The 19,166-nt window shown below is 41.7% G+C and overlaps 1 protein-coding gene and 2 long non-coding RNA genes across 3 annotated transcripts in view; 1 reads left to right on the top strand and 2 right to left on the bottom strand.

Annotated features, from left to right (window-relative positions):
- Positions 1-2,142: 2,142 nt before the first annotated feature.
- Positions 2,143-2,455, bottom strand: LOC120743558. Its single transcript, XR_005698230.1, has 2 exons — positions 2,285-2,455; positions 2,143-2,201 (listed from the first exon to the last, which is right to left on the bottom strand). It is a non-coding gene; the product is annotated as an uncharacterized LOC120743558 (long non-coding RNA).
- Positions 2,456-2,478: 23 nt separating this feature from the next.
- LOC120743557 lies at positions 2,479-11,928 on the bottom strand. Its single transcript, XM_040047217.1, has 11 exons — positions 11,895-11,928; positions 11,440-11,602; positions 9,444-9,636; positions 8,582-8,678; positions 8,432-8,493; positions 8,052-8,166; positions 7,757-7,818; positions 7,090-7,192; positions 5,350-5,414; positions 4,023-4,269; positions 2,479-2,585 (listed from the first exon to the last, which is right to left on the bottom strand). Exons 1-11 carry the CDS (start codon positions 11,926-11,928, stop codon positions 2,479-2,481), a joined length of 1,248 nt encoding a protein of 415 aa, XP_039903151.1.
- A 4,948-nt stretch (positions 11,929-16,876) lies between these two features.
- LOC120743562 overlaps positions 16,877-19,166 on the top strand; it is a 30,200-nt gene continuing 27,910 nt past the window's right edge. The window contains exon 1 of the long non-coding RNA XR_005698231.1: positions 16,877-16,896. This is a non-coding gene — a long non-coding RNA (uncharacterized LOC120743562). The remainder of the gene's footprint in view (positions 16,897-19,166) is intronic.

Raw genomic sequence — 19,166 nt, 5'->3', positions numbered from 1 at the left:
AAGCCGCTCGGTGCGCGACAGGGCGGTGCCACGCATGTGCCGTGGCGCTGAATGGAGGCGCGTGCAGGACTGTGCGTACCCTGCAAGACTCCTGCGAGGGCGCCCCTGAATGGTAAAGGCTAATGTCTGCTCGGATGGAGCCCCCCTTAAGTCTCAGCTCTTGGTGGTCAGTGATTCTGAAGAAAGGATAAGAATCCAGCCCGAGACCTAACACGAGTTTTGGCATGCGAGCTGGTCAAATGCACCTGAAAGGAGACTGGGACCAACCGCGTTGGCAAGGCTACCTATCAGTAATACACATGAGACGTCATGGTTTAAAATCATTCATCACAACGAGGTTCCTTCTAGCCCAAACCCATGGTCCAGGCCCTGTCTGAAGTGCCAGGGAACCATCTGGGCGATAGAGTCCAGTCGGAGAAAGTCCTGTGGTCAGTGCAGACCAAATATAAAACTTCTTTGTCGTAAACTCCATTGGGGTGTTGGAGTACAGAAGAAGTGCAGCAGTCTCCATCCCAATATTACCATCCTACAGTGGAAAGCATGACGGGTGGAACCTCATGCATCTGGGCTGTTTTCTCCCTCACGGGACCACCACCAAGTCACTGGCACGTTTCCAGGAGTAGCCAACGGGGACATGGATTGTGAAGATTTTGGGCCAAAACGTCCTTCCCTCCAGGCAGAGCATTGAGATGGGTTTCTTGGCTGGGTCTCTTGTCAACAGACAAAGCCTGAGCACTCAGCCAGGAAACCAAGGAGTGGCTCCCGAGAGGCATTTCACAGGGCCCCTCTACAGCCGGCCTCACTAGTCTCCAGACCTCAGTCCAATAGAAAATCTGTGCTGGAGTTAAAGTCTGTGTTCGCCCAAAATTCTGACCAGATCTACAGAAGCGAACGTGTGTGGAGGAGTGAGGTCAAAAAGACACAACAGCATCTGCAATGGTTAGTCGCAACACCCGTGTGAAGAACTACTAACAGGAACTGATTGGCCCGCTGTGTGATGTTAACAAAGGCAATTAATATAGTTGACTCAAGTGTCACTCTGTTTTACAAGAAATATACAAAAAAACATTGCATAAAAAGCATACCAATGGCTATTGCTGGAATTTTCTTTAGAGTAAGTCTCTCACAGTGGACATGTAGCCTATGAGAAAAGTCTCGCTCCCCCATGCATTGCAAGTGGGAGAACTCGCAAAATAGCAGGGTGTTGGACTACTTCCTTTCCTCAACTGTATGATATATATAGATATATAAATACCTAAATATATAGATATAAAAAAGATATAAGAATAATAAATATAGGATATATAGATATATATATTATTATATATATATATATTATATAAGATATGATATATAGTATATATATATATATAATATATATATTTTTATTTATTAGGAGGTGCGCAACGATAGTTGTATCGAGATTGAACCGTTCGATACAGTGCTTTTCGAGTTCGGTAAAACGCATGATGTATCGACAGAATACAACGATTTTGTAAATATATTTGATCAGTTTCCTTCTGACGGATGCCTGTCTGTGTTGAGCGATCAGGGAATCTGTGGCAGTGGCTCTGGAGCCCTTTCCAGCTTTGTGAAGGTCTAAAGTTTTGTCTCTTGTGTCGTTGGACAGCTCTTTGGTTTTACTCATGTTGCTGCAAACACTTTTGACAGATTGTGGGGTGCACATGTTGTCTTTATGAAAGCTAACGGCATCAAACAGGTGCTGCTAAATTAGAATCATGAGCAGAGTGGAGTTGGACTGTTTAAAAGCAGAATAACAGGTCTTTGGAGGGTCAGAGATCTGCATGATAGCAAGTGTTTCAAATACTTATTTTAAGCAGTAATATACAAAAATATTTTAATAAAATCATACATTGTGATTTCCGGAATTTTCTTTTAGATTCTGTCTCTCACAGTGGACATGTACCACGCTGAAAAGTTCAGATCCCTCCATGATTTCTAAGTGGGAGAACTTGCAAAATAGCAAATACTTACTTTCCTCACTGTAAATGGTATTAACTACACAGCAAAGTACAACAGAACTGCAATAACTTATCTAAATATATAAAAATGTAAATTTTAAATATTTTATCAATACAACTTGCAAAGTCTATCACACAGAATACAATATTTCAGTACCTTTCGCAATGTGGAAGCATCAGGGAGTTGCTGTGATCCAGTAGCCATCCCATCTATGTCATCTATAAAATTGAAAAAATGTTATTAGACCAACCATATTCACAACACACCAAGCCGATTTAAACAACATATAAACCATGCATACCACCAATTTCATCCAGAGTTTTTCCTTGAATATCCTTCACAGTTCCCTTCTCCATGGCCATGAGCAACTTGGAGATCTTAGCCAGCTGAATTGTTGATTGGGGCAGTCGATAGTATTCTCTATGGACCCTAATGTCATGGCCGAGGAAATCGGCCAGCTGGTCTAGTTCATTATCTTTCAGTTCATGACTTGGCTTATCGTGGCAAGCTGTTTGCGAAGGTTAGTTGATCTGAGGTTCTGAGGAGGTTCAGCTCCGCAAGCATCTGCAAACTGACCAAACTGCCCTCTGTAGTGACCATCACTACAAGGAATGGCGAAAAGGTACATATTGTTTTTCAGATACCCCGCACTCTTTCCTCTTACTAACGAGGAGTGACAGGTTATCGGTCATATCAGAAGTCAGGATCACAGCCACCCTTTCGTCCTTTTTTCCCCCTTCAGTTCCACTCTGGCAAACTGTTGGCAAGCCTTTTCTCAACTTCTGTAAGCCCAGAGCTGATGTCATCGTTTAGTTTGGACATGTCACGATCTTCAAAATTTTTGACAGTCATACGTGCTACTTCACCTTCCCTCCTCCTATTGAACAAAATCACTTGACAAAGGATCAACCTTTGCTAGTGCTGCATAAGTTCCTGCTGTTGGGTTATCACCTAGTTTCTCCCTAGCTGATTCCACTTGCTGACCAAGATATAACTGCAGCTTCTGAACATCTCTGGTCAGTGGAAGGCTGTCGACCTTGTTGTATTTTGCCTCACTCAGGTTTGATAAGGCTGAATGGGAAACTAATTCAGACCACTTTGTTTCATGAAGTGTGTGAAACCTCCTGATTGAATCGATCGCCTCTTGATCCTCTTCCATGAGAGCACGACACATGATAATATCACTTATTTTTCTGAGAGAATGTCCAAGCTTCAGGGCCAAACTTGGGGCTTTGAATGTGCTGGTTTCAGTATCAAAACCTGAAACTCTCTTGACAGCATTAGTAAGAATAAAGAAGTTGGCTGGTTTTATTGCCTCTTCCATATTATGGATTCTTGTTGTGTGACGCAAAGTCACAAGTAATCTCCCAAGTTCCCTTACTTTCTGTCTTATATACTCATGCTTTGATCTGTCACTTCCATGCTTATTAAAAAGAGACTGAGCCAACTGCATAATATAATGATCATTCCTTATTGCACTAGACACATCCTTGTGCATCTTGCCCAGTACTGAGTAGAGTTCACTTGAAATTGGCTGAGACATTGTGGATTGAGTAGATGCTATACCAAAGACTCTATCTTTCAGCTTCTCTTCAGCATTATTCTCTGGTCTTAAAGCACATCTTTTCATATGCCGAGAAACTTCTTTTCTGGATATCATACCCTTACAGTATATGCAGTACTCGTATGTCTCAGCGCTGCTGCTGCTCTTTTTTGAGATCCTTTTCACTTTAAGACAACCTGATCCTGTGGTTTTAACAGCAGAGTTGTGCTTGAAGTTACCAAGGTTTCGTAACCTTTCAAGATGAACTTTTCTGTCCTTTGATGATTTGGGTAACTGAAGCACCTGGGCGACTTCAGCATTTTCATTTACATGCGTCTCCAGATGACGTGCAAATTTTGTTTGAGGTTTTCCACACACAAAACAAAAATTGACTGTGCTTTTGATTAATTTTGTTGACTTGGTTGGGGATTCATTTTGGCTAATATCCACAGTACTCTTTTCGCTACATGCATCTTTTGTTTTCTGCTGGCATGACTCTGAGCTGTCTGGTCTTGGTCGGGAATGAAGATCATCAGTAGTTTCAGATCATTCAAAATGTGCTCAAAGTTGTTCTTAACATCCATGGTCTGTTCTTTTTCAGCAAAAGTAACGCATAAATCAGGCATGCTAGCAGCATGGGAGTTTTTTGATGGTCCAGGTAACTCAATAGACAACTCTGTTCCTGAGCTTTCTGAATCTGATGCAGAATTTGGGATGTATTCTTCATCAGATGAGACATCACCCTGTTCGTAAATACAGCATAGATTAAATAACAGAAATAAACATGGGAAGGATAAATGCTAAATTGTTCACGTCACAGAGCTCGGGACGTAAACCAAAGTTTCTAGATGTCTTAAAAGTACTAAGAAATACCTCCTGATTTAAAGAAGAAAATGTGCAGCAGATATGTATTTTGTGCAAGTATTTTGATTCTGCTTGATCAATTTGCTTGATCAATCGATTCAGTACTTTTTTGATATTTGTCCCATTTCTAATATCCAATTTATATTTTTTGAACAATGACATTAACAAAAAAAACAAACACAAAACAAAAACACTAAGACACCAGCCCTAACCTGGTCCCGGAGCCCCTCCCACAATGACCCCCACAGATCAAAATTTGTAAAACCTTTGAGACTAGATTGTATGAAACTTTGTTTAAAAAAAAAAAAAAAAAAAAAAAAGGATTATAATAAAATCTAAGTAATATTTTTACAATGTGTTTATTTATTTCTGGCCTCTCTCACATAACTTCTACACTCTATCCAGTCCAAAATCTCTCTGCTTTCAATTCTCTATCTGAGACAACACTTACAAAACTGATTATCCTTATAATTTTGTGATGAAAGAAAAAGGAAGAGCAAGCAACATGTGGCAATCTTCACGAACTGCATCTACGTCAATATTAACTATATTATAATGAAGCCTGCGTATATTCAACCTGGGAGAAACACCTGCACATCGTCTCCATCATCATCATCTCAACTCCCTTCAGCTGCTCACTCCGGCGCAGCCAATCCGGAGCTCCCTCGCACCTACGCCTCCATTCAGCATCCGGACATTTAAGCTCTTTCACCCATAGCTCGGCCTCTCAGCGTTTTCGCATCCCTCCACCACCCCTGCACCCCCATGCTTGCCCCCTGCCTCCATACCACCACCAGTGTCCAGACCCCGGGGGAAGACCTCCTACTTCAATCAGCAATGCTTTTATCAACAGTTTTCCCGCCGGGGTCTGACCGCCAAATATTTAATGTTAAATAAAGCATGTCTAATTCTTTCTCCGTATCTGAGTCTTTCCAGGTTGAATTTCACTGTACACTTACGTCGGACATATCCCAGTCTTCTGAAGATGTCTGGAGGCAGATCTTATGCCACACACAACGGCATTCTACAAATACAAAGAAACCACAGCATTAGACAACAACCGATGATTCATTAAGTTATAATTTAAAAAGTAGCGATCCCACACATCACAAATTATATTCACTAAGACCACTAAATATAAACAAGCATAAAGTGAATTTAAAACCAACGCATAATTCAGAATAAAAAGCAGATTTTTTTTTTAAGTTTAAGACACATTTTAAACTTATGAATATGATATACTGAATCATCCTAATAATCAATTTTTTTCATCAGATTTGAGATATAAAACATTGTTATTTTAAAAACAGACTAATTAGTAAACATATACACACACACACACACACACACACACACACACATATATATGTACGTATACACACACACACATATACACACATATACACACACACACACACACACACACATATATGTATACATACATACATACATACATATGATCTAATGAGAAACAGAAAAGCTAAAATGTTTATCCTACATTAATTAATAAGGATTGAGATGAAAAGGACTTCTACTAAAAAGTCATTGAAAATGTGTAGAGACACCATCAAGCATTTGTATTGCAAATTGCCTGATTGATCTATTGGAATAGGTCTGGATTAATCAGACCCAGTACCTTATTGGGCTTCCTATATTGACATTGTAAGAAGATTGCAAGTTTGATGCAATGTTTACTCAAAGGGTTTATTATCATCAAACATCATCTTCCAAGTTTGTGTGTATATGTGTAATTACAGAATGACAAACAGACTTGAGGGCAGTTTACTTCATACATGTTGATACTCTCTTAAATATAATTAAACATTTGTGCATTTTGCTTTATCTTTATATAACAGATCAAATCAGGAACTGTGGTTTTTGCATTGTAACATCACAAATAAGCTAAATCAGCATTGTCAGTACGCATGCACGGCGCGGCCGGGTCAGAGTACACCACTACCCACGATGTTAAGGCTGAATTATACTTCTCCGTCAGATATAGGCTTGGTTCTTTTAATACATCCATGGATATAGGCCTACGGGGAAGTGCTGTGCCAGGGTTGCCCAGACGTCAGTGGCCAAACCCCGCACGAGCGTCTCCGGGGCACCACAGAGGCTGATGGCTCCGGATATGAGGCTTTGAAAGTGAAAGTTTATTTGCAGCTGTCGATTCATTGTACCAACCTTCTCTCAGCTCTAAGGGATCTGGAATTGTCATCTGACAACTGTCAGTCTCGATCTCGAGCAGAGACTTATATCCAAGGTAGCATAGCCTCCCGCTCCTGCTGTTTTGTTAAAACTATAGGGGCTTTTTGTAGTGAAAACGCCCAAGCGAGGGCCACGAATTCTTTCTTTCTCTTCCCAGCAGCACTGTATCCCCGTTTCGTACCAAATTCTTTTAAAACATTGACTTTAGGACGCTCAAAATATTCAATATTGCTATCACACGGGGTAAGAGGGCAATATACATTATTACAGTATGCTCTCTGTTCTCTGCCACACTAAGCAGACAAACTCAAATGCATGATATGTGATAGTATCTGCCATTACACTGTGTATCATTGCAATGGTTTGAATTGATAAAACTTTGAAGTGATTTTTTTTATTCTTTACATATGAAAATGTAGACCTGACTCATGGTAACTTATGGTATAGTGAAAAAAATGCATTAATTAACACAAGATAAATAATACACTTACGCTTGCATCTTAGACCGTGCCATCTGATAGCTGTCAAAGGTGAATGGCATATCCCGCATTTGTCAAGTTTCACCGATTCAAATACCAGCCTATGAATTGTACACTGGAAAAAATTAAAAACATGAAATGAAACATAAAACATTGTTACCCAAATATTTTATGACGAATTAAAAATAATGTTTGACCATTTTACATATTTTCTACCAATCCTTCAGGAGAGATGGAAAGGGAGATAGGAGTTACTTTTTAGATAAAATAGTGAAGCATATCTATTCAATTCCTGAGATTTGTGAGTTAGAGAGAGGGGAATCTATTTAGATGAAGCAAAAGTAAAATACTAAGAAGCTAAAGTGACTGTGAGTAAAAGGTGCATGTATATGTCTGACACAGAAAAACCCAAGGTTTTCAAGGACACTGGCCATCAGCCTCATAATGACATCTGAGCTCAAACTGATGCTTTCACTGTTTCACCTCCAGTGTGTGGCCACTCAGTAAAACACTTGTTAAGGGGACACTGTGGTTAGAAAAGACCTCCTGTTCTAAATAGAGGACATTTCCACCACCGCTGCCAGATGTTTGCTAAAATACTCAAAATGGAGTTTCATGTAAACACCATAACACTTCTAACCATTGGTCAATTTTAAAACAAAGGTCAATTTCAACTCACCTCACAAGCAGAGTCGTTAGGCACAGCTCTGGATGATTGTGGCACCTCTTTCGATTTGCTCTCTGTACAAGGGAACACAAGGAGAGTCAGTGCTTGACTTTCGTTAAGTCAAAACAACACATCTACGCATAACGCAATCAATTCACATCCCTGACTGTTACAATTCTACTCAAAATATCCATCAAGACACTATAGAATCATCAGAAATGTCCCAATACTGGCACATTTTTCATGCAGCAAACCTTCAGGCATGTCATGCATTGCCAGAAGTTAACAACATTTACTCAAAACTGACCACTGGTAAGTTCTTCTGAGAACGCTTGGGGTGACAACTCCTGATACTGGACACCAACTTCACCAATTAACTCTTTCAGAGAAGAAGTGCCACGCTGACCTCCAACAGAATGCACCTAAAAAGATGCAAAGATGAACAAGCATCAATGGTACAGTGTCCATCTGATCAAGAGGGACACTCTCAGTCAAACCTTAAAACACCCAAATGATGTTGAGAGGGAAATGCAATGTTAAATGATGACTACCTGTACTTACAATGATTTAAAGACTGTACATGCAGTATAATTGTAATCAATTGATAAACATGATCTTTACAAACCACACTATTTACCAAACTACACATTGATACAATCTTTAGTAAACAGATGAATCCATGCTAACCTCATGCTCAGAGTTGTCTGCTGTAGGTCTAGATGACTGACACTCTGCTCTTAATTCTCTGTCTGTAGAAGAGAACACAAGACATGGAGGCATAGTGCTTTGCAAGACCCCAGGGTTTAACAGGTAGTGCTTACTCAAGCAGGGACTCACGTGTGAATGAGTCTGTAGAGATCACATGGTGCTCCACGTCATGGGCAATAGGCTCTGCAACACACTGTTGACCAGAAGGGATGCTTGCGATCTTTAGCTGGGTATGAAAAGTAGAACAAATATTGTAAACATCTGGCAGCTACAGTGGAAATGTATTTAATCCACTACGAGTGGTCTTTTCTAACCAGTGTCCCCTCAACCCGTGTGTTTTTCTGAGTATGCCAAACACTGGAGATGAAACAATGAAAGACTCAGTTTGAGCTCAGATGTCAGGACAGTGTTCTCACATACCTTGAGTTTGTCTGTGTCAGACACACACACATAGTTAAGCATTTTCTGTTTCACCTTCAGTTAAATACAGTTCTAACTCTCACCCTAACTGCAAGGAAACAGAGTGATTAACCCTTACCTAGTTAAGTGAAGCCAAAGTAAGACAATACTAAGAAGCTAAAGTGACTGTGAGTAAAAGGTGCATGTATATGTCTGACACAGAAAAACCCAAGGTTTTCAAGGACACTGGCCATCAGCCTCATAATGACATCTGAGCTCAAACTGATGCGTTCACTGTTTCACCTCCAGTGTGTGGCCACTCAGTAAAACACACTTGTGGAGGGGACACAAAACAGATAAGCTTGCAATCATCACTTGGGAAAGTCATACAAATTCAAGATTTAGTTAAACCAGATTGAATACCACCAAGAGGACATTTAAATATTGTGACTAGGGCTGAAACAACTAATCGATTAATCGACAACTAATCGATTATTGAAATAATCGTTAGTTGCAGCCCTAATTGTGACATCTAGATATGTAGGTTTTAAACAACAATTCATAGGGGGAAATTTTTTTTTAAATGACCCACCTTTTTCCGCCAGGGCCATTCTTTCCCACCATAGTCATAAGTAATTTCACTTCCTGCCGCAATTTCCTTCAGTGCAAAAAGGCAGAGATGTGGCTTCCCTTCTGCTTCAATCAACTTCATTCTGCAATTTGGTGTCCTGTGTTCATCGTTTACTAGTCGCCCAAATGACCCATCTTCAAGTGCTCCATCAATACTGCAAATTTGGAAACATACATTAAACAAACATTTATAGTGACACACCTATGAACTATACTATAATTTTTAAGCACCAACACAAACACAACATCCAATACAAGTTTAGTTGTTAAATGCATAGTTGATAAGTTAAAGAGGGTCCATCAGTCAAGGACGCGTTGCTTTCTGACTGAGATAAGTGTTTGCGCTTCTACTTGTGCTTAGAGCTTAAACGTGGTTTTGTTGTACTGTCGCGCTGACCTAGTAGGTGTGGCTGTTACTCTTCTCTTCCTCCTCTTGCCCACTACCTGCTCTGTGCTGCTGCTTGCGCGTGGCCGCTGATTAGACCTTGTGCAATCTACAGCTAAGCGCAGCCTGGTGCGCACTGCTCCGCCAGGTGAGTTGAATTATTTATTTTTTTTAAAAAAAAAAAAAAAAAAAAAAAAAAGGTGAGTTGAATTAGAGCAATCAAGGGCGGGCGTGCCTTGTAGACCTTAAAATGCATGCAGCAGTCATTTGACCCGAGTGTGATATACTGAGAGGACAGCAAACCAAGCACAATCCACTTTCCACTGTGAGGAAGACTTTGAGTTAGACGGGCTATCGGTAAGCTTGGACTCATATTTGCTGCTTATGTTTGGGAACTATGGAAGCTCAATTGTGGAAATGTATTTATGCTTTGGGAAATAGTTACTGCATTTAAGTTTAAAAAATTATATTGATATTAAAATAAATGTTTAAGTTTGAATAAACTGTTTATGTAGATAGTGTTTCCCACACTTATGTTAATTAATACTAAAAGTAATTACCCCAAATCCTTGGTTAAATCTTAAAACTAGTGTAAATATGTTTGGTTTAATTTAAGGAAAATAATTCTTTGTAAAAGAGAATCCTTGGTTAAAGTCTTTATTAAAATATTTGTAAACTCTAAAATGTATACTTTAAAAATGTAGTTGTTACAGAAAGTGTAAAAAGTGCAAGGTAGACCACAGTTTATTTCATCTTTGTTGTTTGAAATTACTCACCTCTGATTTAAAAACTAATGAATGTAAAACTAAAACTAGGATAAATGATAGTTTAGACAAAAGAGGCTTTACTGAAGTGTATATTTTTGTTATTTTGTTTGTCTTCTGTATAATGCATTTAATTTATCTGAATGATTAATGGAATGTTCTTTATTTTTTGTGTTGAAAGGTTTTTTCACCTATCCATCAAGCCATCCATCTACCTACCTCACAGACAGAACACTTGACATGTACTATTTTGGCATTGTACATATTATACAGTAGTTTTGGACACAGTATAACAGTGCACGAGTCTCCGTGTCCACATGTGCCAAATGCGCACAGACACAGGGCCGCTCATTCAGCCCTGGCCATTTGAATTTTCTCTTATTATTTTCTCTATCTCTATATTATATTTTAAATCTTCACAGCAGCGTGAGCACACTGTCTTAGCTGTAAAATGTAGGCTTATATTATTACCCCTCTAACCCCGTACATTACGCCCGTGAGTGTGTATTAGAGAAGGCACACACAGGCTGAATACGGGGACTAACGGGCCCTCAGCATATGTGGGAGTCCCGTCAGTCCCCAGTACTGCGAGTTCCCGGGGACCACAGGGTCACCGGGAAATGACGGAGCCTCAGTAAGAATGAGATCCTGCTATTCCACGGGTCCGTCACTCCCCCTTCTATAGATTCTGGGGACTGACGGGGCCGGGTACCAGAGGTAAGGACTCGTTAAAGAGCAATATGAGATGTTTGCTTCAGAAATCCTGACCTTGCAATAGAAATGTAAACATTCAGTCATTTTGAATTTACCACAAAGTCTTCTGCTTCCATATGAATTCAAACATGAAGACTGAACATGCGCTGGGGTACAGGTTACGTCTGTGTTCAGCTTCAGTTGCATCAATAAGCTCCCCTCTATACTCGACCACGAAGTCTCCTTGTTTGAAATTGGCTAAAGTGAAGATGCCACGACCTGAAGACACAACCATATTAGAGACACAGGTGTGGCAGCACTGCAAATAATAAATTCATTAAATATGTATATCTGTAAATTGCAAGTATGCAATGTTGTGCTTTTTTTCAATTCTACATATATATAATAAAGAAAACATGTCCAAGTGCAGAAAACATAAATAGCCAGGCTCGCTAATAACTAAATTATTATTAAAATACCTTTAATTTTAATTTATATTGATGTTTGTACAGGTCACCACTGGTGATGCGTAACCCCTCAGTCTAGCCTGCAGTGTGTCAAAGTCACTCACCTTTAACTGAATTAATAAATTTGATTTCTAACATTTAATTCTTGTCTCTTCTTGCAAGGATGTGATTAATGGCATCCTGAAGGGGAGTGGTTCTCCGTGACATGATTTGCTAAGGAAATCAAGATAAAAATGTAAACAACATCAAAACTTCAAGCCTTTATGCTTACAAGGGCATTAGTAAAGCTGAATGAGAAGCACCCCCCCCCCCCCCCCCCCCCCATGTTAGCGTATTATTAGTTTAAGGTTATTTTAGTTTGGTGATAAGTGCTGGAGGGATTCTGATTAACAGATAAATGGATGGGGGCGAGGCTGTATTTGTGCAGATTAACTTGACTGTGTTCCACCTGTGTTGATTAAGTCAAGTATCTGACATGCTCCACCCAATTTTTCTTATTTCACTAATAGCATGGATACTGAAACTGTTTCAATTGAGTTCTATGCTCTCATTACATTCACATAACAGACACAGACAAGGCTGATGTCTGAGTTGTTTTAACAGAAAGCATGCACTTGCAGATATTAAAGATACTTAAATGTCCTAATTTAACTAAAGCCTAACTCTGACTTAGCCTAAACCTGTCTGTCAAACTAAGCTTTAGATCTCTCAGGAATCATGTGCTTCATCAACACAACTATAAGAGAGCAAAACAAAAATGTTTTTTTTTTTTTTTTTTAAACAATATTTTATAAACAAATGTGTGCAGAGTGACATCAATACTGTCTCAATTTAATTTCATAAATCTACAAGAGTTTATTTGTATTTGCCTTCCAATGTTTCCTTGGTATTTGGGCAAAGATCATCTAATAGCAGTAGCAGCCATTTTACATTAAACAAGTGATCTTGTCGTGAAAAAGGCCTTCTTTCAAACTCAGTGAAACATCACACACTTGTGTAATTTCTTACCTTGAAACAAGTGATGAGATTAGGCCAGGGTAAAAATAACCATCCCGGTGCTTGGGACAGTCCGGGAATCCCCGCCCCGCGTGTTGCTGTGACCTCGGTGAACCGTTCCGCGTGCTCCGGCCCGCTCCGCCGTCCTCACCTCGTTGTGGTCCGGTCCCCGCGGTGCGCTCTCCGCCCTATGCTTTCCACCGTACCTCGTCGTCGTTCCCTCACCTGCCGCCTCACCACGGCTGTGCCTACTCTGAAGCACTGTGTCTGTCAGAACGCCCGTCTTTTAAAAGTTTTATAATTACCTTCTTACCTTTTCTCCAAAGCGTGTCAAAACTCTGCCAAAATTGATGGATGAATAAGAAGCGCCCAATCAGTCAGTCTAAATCATTGATGTAAATATCAATGGTCTAAATGGGTAATGTTAAAATGCGCATGCGCAGCTTCCAATTTCGCGCCATGTGTATAATGTCCCGCGCTTGTGTGTGCGGCATGCAGGGACAACTCCAACCGACAGGGGGCAGTGGCGGACACACAAATATACAACATATGTCAAGTTTTTGGTTTACAAAGACTTTTGAGAAAAACACTTTTTAGGTATTAAAACCTGCCCAGAAACCATTTTAAAAGGTCAATTTTATGAGGACAGCAAAATGTCCTCCTGTAACAGAGGGTCCTCATAGCTCTTTGATTTGTCTTGAAAATTGTCCTCCTAAAACGAAAACCAAACACACACACACACACACACACAGCAAAATTGTATATTTGTCTACAGAAAGTATACGGTGCTCCTCTAGGGAAACCAAATATGTCTGGCACAACAAAACATTCAGACCATAATTTTGCCTGTTACAACTGCTGGACAGGACATGTTTAAACAAACAAACAAACAAACAAACCTGTGTGGCCTTTGGATATTTTAGCTTGTGGATATGGACAATACTTTTATTTTTATTGCACAAAAGGATGAGAGTATGAAGTGGAGACTGCTTCAGGACAGAAACAACTGCAGTATACTGTTAACACAACTTTGGCTTCTCGCCTCCACTTGCTAATGCTAAGTTAGCCAAGAACCCAGAATTATTTTGTTTTGTAAAAGTTGTAAAGGTGAAATATTCTTTTTGGGAAGACCAGAGAGCAGGGCATTACAATAATCAATGCGACTGGTAATAAAAGCATGCATCAGCATCTCCGTGTTGGCCCGAGAGAGAATAGGGTGGACTCTTGCTATATTTTTTAGATGATAAAATCCAAATTTGGTTACATGTTTAATATGTGGGATAAAACCAAGCTCAGTCGAAAATAACACCCAGGCATTTTCACTTGTAGTGAAGGGCATAGTGAAAATACCTGTAATTTAGACAAGAGTTTCTCTCTCTGAGCCTCAGGACCGATGATTAAAATTTCAGTTTTTGTCCTGGTTAAGCTGTAAAAAGTTTTCTGCCATCCAAGATTTTATATCTACAATACAGTTAATACAGTGTTGAATACAGTGTTGTCGGCTTTGTTTTCATACCTAAGTACTAAGAGAAAAATCATGTGTGTCCTCATTATTATAGGGATTTGTGTTGTTGTGTGGGGCTGGAGCCTCAGGTACAGTGGGGCAAAAAAGTATTTAGTCAGCCACCGATTGTGCAAGTTCCCCCACCTAAAATGATGACAGAGGTCAGTAATTTGCACCAGAGGTACACTTCAACTGTGAGAGACAGAATGTGAAAAAAAAATCCATGAATCCACATGGTAGGATTTGTAAAGAATTTATTCGTAAATCAGGGTGGAAAATAAGTATTTGGTCAATAACAAAAATACAACTCAATACTTTGTAACATAACCTTTGTTGGCAATAACAGAGGTCAAACGTTTACTATAGGTCTTTACCAGGTTTGCACACACAGTAGCTGGTATTTTGGCCCATTCCTCCACGCAGTGATGTTTTGGGGCTGTCGCCGAGCAACACGGACTTTCAACTCCCGCCACAGATTTTCTATGGGGTTGAGGTCTGGAGACTGGCTAGGCCACTCCAGGACTTTCAAATGCTTCTTACGGAGCCACTCCTTTGTTGCCCGGGCGGTGTGTTTTGGATCATTGTCATGTTGGAAGACCCAGCCTCGTTTCATCTTCAAAGTTCTCACTGATGGAAGGAGGTTTTGGCTCAAAATCTCACGATACATGGCCCCATTCATTCTGTCCTTAACACGGATCAGTCGTCCTGTCCCCTTGGCAGAAAAACAGCCCCATAGCATGATGTTTCCACCCCCATGCTTCACAGTAGGTATGGTGTTCTTGGGATGCAACTCAGTATTCTTCTTCCTCCAAACACGACGAGTTGAGTTTATACCAAAAAGTTCTACTTTGGTTTCATCTGACCACATGACATTCTCCCAATCCTCTGCTGTATCATCCATGTGCTCTCTGGCAAACTTCAGACGGGCCTGGACATGCACTGGCTTCAGCAGCGGAACACGTCTGGCACTGCGGGATTTGATTCCCTGCCGTTGTAGTGTGTTACTGATGGTGACCTTTGTTACTTTGGTCCCAGCTCTCTGCAGGTCATTCACCAGGTCCCCCCGTGTGATTCTGGGATCTTTGCTCACCGTTCTCATGATCATTTTGACCCCACGGGATGAGATCTTGCGTGGAGCCCCAGATCGAGGGAGATTATCAGTGGTCTTGTGTGTCTTCCATTTTCTGATGATTGCTCCCACAGTTGATTTTTTCACACCAGGCTGCTTGCCTATTGTAGATTCACTCTTCCCAGTCTGGTGCAGGTCTACAATACTATTTCCCTCAAGCTATCGTCCAATTTCTCTTTTAAATGTAGACCTTAAAATAATCTGCAAAGCTCTCTCAAAGAGATTAGAGAAAATAACCCCCCTCTTAATTCATCCTGACCAAACTGGTTTCATAAAAGGTCGGCACTCCTCAACAAACACTCGTAGATTACTTAATTTAATAGACTACTCATACGATAAAAACATCGAAACCATAATATTATCTCTAGATGCAGAAAAAGCATTTGACAGAGTTAACTGGAAATTTTTATTCGCAACTTTACACAAATTTGGTTTTGGATCCTCTTTCATAAACTGGATAAGAATATTATACAATTCCCCAACAGCTCGTAACAGAACAAATGACCAGACATCCTCCAGCTTCTATCTCCTGAGGGGCACCAGACAGGGATGCCCACTCTCCCCTTCACTTTTTGCAATTTTTATCGAACCTCTAGCAGCAGCATTTAGACAATTAAGGGCATAAAATGTAAGAACATAGAACATAAAATCAGTCTCTATGCGGATGATGTGTTGCTCTTTCTGCAAAACACACAAACCAACCTCTCTGAGGTAATTACTCTAATAAACTGGTTTTCAAGAGTTTCAGATTATTCAATTAACTGGCCAAAATCTACAGTTCTTCCAATTAACTGCTCCTTCCATAATTCTTCCTCTGCCCCACTGCAATCCGGAAATATTAAATATTTAGGTATTAATGTTTCTCCTAAGCTTTCAGACTTAACTAAATTAAACCACATCCCACTTCTAAAGAAAGTAGAAGGCGATCTGACTAGATGGAAATCTTTACCCATATCACTCATGGGAAGGGTCGCCACTATAAAAATGATGATCTTGCCAAAAATAAATTACTTATTTTTGATGATCCCTAACAAACCATCACAAGATTGGTTCAGATCTCTGGATTCATATATTTCCAAATTCCTTTGGAAAGATAAACCCCCGCGTATCAGCTTAAAAACGCTACAAAGAACCAAGGATAGAGGAGGATTAGATCTGCCTAATTTTCACCAATACTTCTTAGCCAACAGGCTTCAGTTCATCTCAGAATGGTCAAAACATACCTTCTTAGATGAGCCCTGGCTAGATGTTGAACAGGCACTATGCAAGGATCTAGAGATTTCAGACCTACCATTTATTAGCTCAAACATCAAAAGACATGAATGCTTTAAAAGTATCAACATCAGCTTCTCTCTGACAGCATGGTGGGAGTTTCTAAAAATAACGGAGTCTTCATTAATCCCATGCAAACGTACACCTATCTGGAATAACCCTGACATATTACAAAACAATAATATGATTAATTTCCCAGAATGGAGTTGTAAAGGAATTAAATACTTAGAACATATATTAGAGGGAACAGAATTTATTCCATTTGACAGACTAGTTGCACAATATGGGATCAACAAGAAAAGATTTTTAGAATATCAACAAATTAAATCCATAGTAAAAAAGAAATTTAACCTCAGTCAAGTTGAATTACAAACACCACCAAGTGCGGCACATTTCCTTACTCTTAAATCCCCCAAATTATTATCTAAAATATACAGAACACTTTCTAAATTAGATGAATCAATATCCCTTCCTATTGCAAAGTGGGAAGCAGATTTATCAGTCAGTTTAGACCAAAACTTCTGGTCTCAGGTATGCTTAAAAACCTTTAAATTGATTAAAAATCCCAGTCTGCAATTAATACAATACAAAATACTACATAGAGTGCACTATACAGGTCATCGGATGTTCAAGATGGGCTTTACATCTTCCAACAACTGCTCACACTGTCAAGGCAATACACCAGACAATTACATTCACGCTCTTTGGTTCTGTCCACCAGTGCAGAAGTTTTGGCGCGAGACATGTGAAGACTTATCAAAGTGTCTGAAATGTAACATTCCAACTTCCCCCTTAGTGTGTTTGTTGGGCAGCTTAGATAATGTCACTTCAGAAAAGAATATAGCCCTATGGTTTTCACTGCCCTATGCATAGCCAAGAAAACTGTCCTCATGAACTGGAAAAATAAAAACAATCTTAATTCTAACCAATATAGAAATTATCTATTAGATTACATTAGTCTTGATACAGCCTCTGCCACCACATCAGATCAATTGCTCTGGGCTCCTTTGATCAGCTCCATCACCTAGTGGGGGTGGGGGGGGGTCATAGTTTGGTCCCGCCTTCACTGTTGTGATTGGTGTGGGGGTAGGGACAGGCTTAGGGCGTCGGGGGGTTCCCCGGAGGCATCTTCCTTGGGGGACTCAACCCGGGGTAGCGGTCATGTCCGGTTGGGGGCTCTTTTGGCTCTCGGGTGACTGTTTTCTCGTGGCTGCGTGCAGCGGGGCTAGGGGAGGGTCTGTGCTGACAGACGTGGGTTACTGACCTGGTAGCCTGTCTGCCCCTGGGTGGGTCCGGGATGGGCGTGAGGTTCTGGGGGCGCTCCGTCTCTGGGCTGGGGCCCTGGCCGGGCCTCGGGGCCTTGGGTCCTGGTTTGTGTGTTGCTGGGGTTGTGGGCGGGTGGGTGCATGGGGGCCCAGCCCTGGCGCAGGGTGCCGCCGGTGCGTCGAGCCACCTGGGGGGCTCTTCAACTGGTGGGGGAGATTGTCACACCTTGCAGGAGCTTTCCTCTCCTCAGGAACTCTCTGCAGGAGGGGGAGATACAGGAGAGGTGGAGGAAGATCTCAGCCTGGGCGTCTATTGTCTCATGTAGTCTGGAAGATGAGTGGATGGTGGGGTGGGTGCAGTTTTCTCTGTGGTGGGGTTGGGTGGACTGTCCCGGGCTCTGTGGGGCCGGGGGGCGCTGCTGCGCTGGGCCCCGGTCTGGATGGGCCTGGGCCCCCTTTCCCTGGCGGGTCGCGGAGTATGGGAGTGCCTACTGGGGTCAGCGGGGGAGCTGGCCCCAGGGAGGGGTCACCTGCCCCTCCCTTCCTTCCCTCCCCATCTCCAGCTGCCTCCCTCTTCCTGCTCCAGCACAACCACCCACACATGCAGGGCCTTGGAGTAGGGGTATGTCACCAGGGTGCAGAGGAGGCTAACCCCCCTCTGTCCCCTTCAGGCTGCCTCTGCCTCAATTTTGAGTGTGGAGTAAGTGCATATGAGAGCATGAGGGTGGGAATGGATGTTTGTGTCTGTGTGTGCCTGTATGTCTGTGTCTATATGTCAGGTTGGGTGTCAGACGTCACCTCTCTGGGGACATCTCAGGCCCTCCAAGGTTTGGAGGCCTATCTCCACCCACCACCACTTCCCCTGCCAGTGGCGGACTCCCTCAGGTGTCGGTGCATTGGTGGTTCTTTGTGTCTGGGGGTGGGCGTCCGGGTACACACCGGCTCACTCCTTGGCGGCCGCTTATCGGGGCCTGGAGCCTGGGGCTCGCTCGGGCCACTTCGGAGGTGGGGTGCCCCCTGGCCTCTCGGCCTGGGGCTCGGTCACTCAGGCACAGCTGGCTGCCGGCGGAGCTCACGGGCGCGTCACTGCAACTCCCCTTGGCTTCTGCTCCGCGGCTGCTGAGTGAGCCCTCATCTGGGACTCTCCTCAGCTCTTACTGGGACAGTGGCGCGGCTGCCCCTCTGTTGGTCTTCCTTGGTCTCTTGTGTT

The sequence above is a fragment of the Simochromis diagramma genome, unplaced genomic scaffold (assembly GCF_900408965.1).
Source record: "Simochromis diagramma unplaced genomic scaffold, fSimDia1.1 OVJJ01000185.1, whole genome shotgun sequence".
NCBI classification, from domain to species: Eukaryota; Metazoa; Chordata; class Actinopteri; order Cichliformes; family Cichlidae; genus Simochromis; species Simochromis diagramma.
This window is presented reverse-complemented; position numbering and strand designations above follow the sequence as displayed.

What these genes read in the sequence shown, in the direction of transcription:
- LOC120743557 (XM_040047217.1), bottom strand. Translation starts at nt 11,928, where the DNA reads ATGTTAGAAATCAAATTTATTAATTCAGTTAAAG. An exon ending in GCACGGTCTAAGATGCAAGC is followed by an intron (nt 5,415 to 7,089) that starts GTAAGTGTATTA and finishes TTGTATTTGTAG; the next exon opens with AATGCCGTTGTGTGTGGCAT. An exon ending in CCAAGACCAGACAGCTCAGA is followed by an intron (nt 2,586 to 4,022) that starts GTCATGCCAGCA and finishes CATTCCTTGTAG; the next exon opens with TGATGGTCACTACAGAGGGC.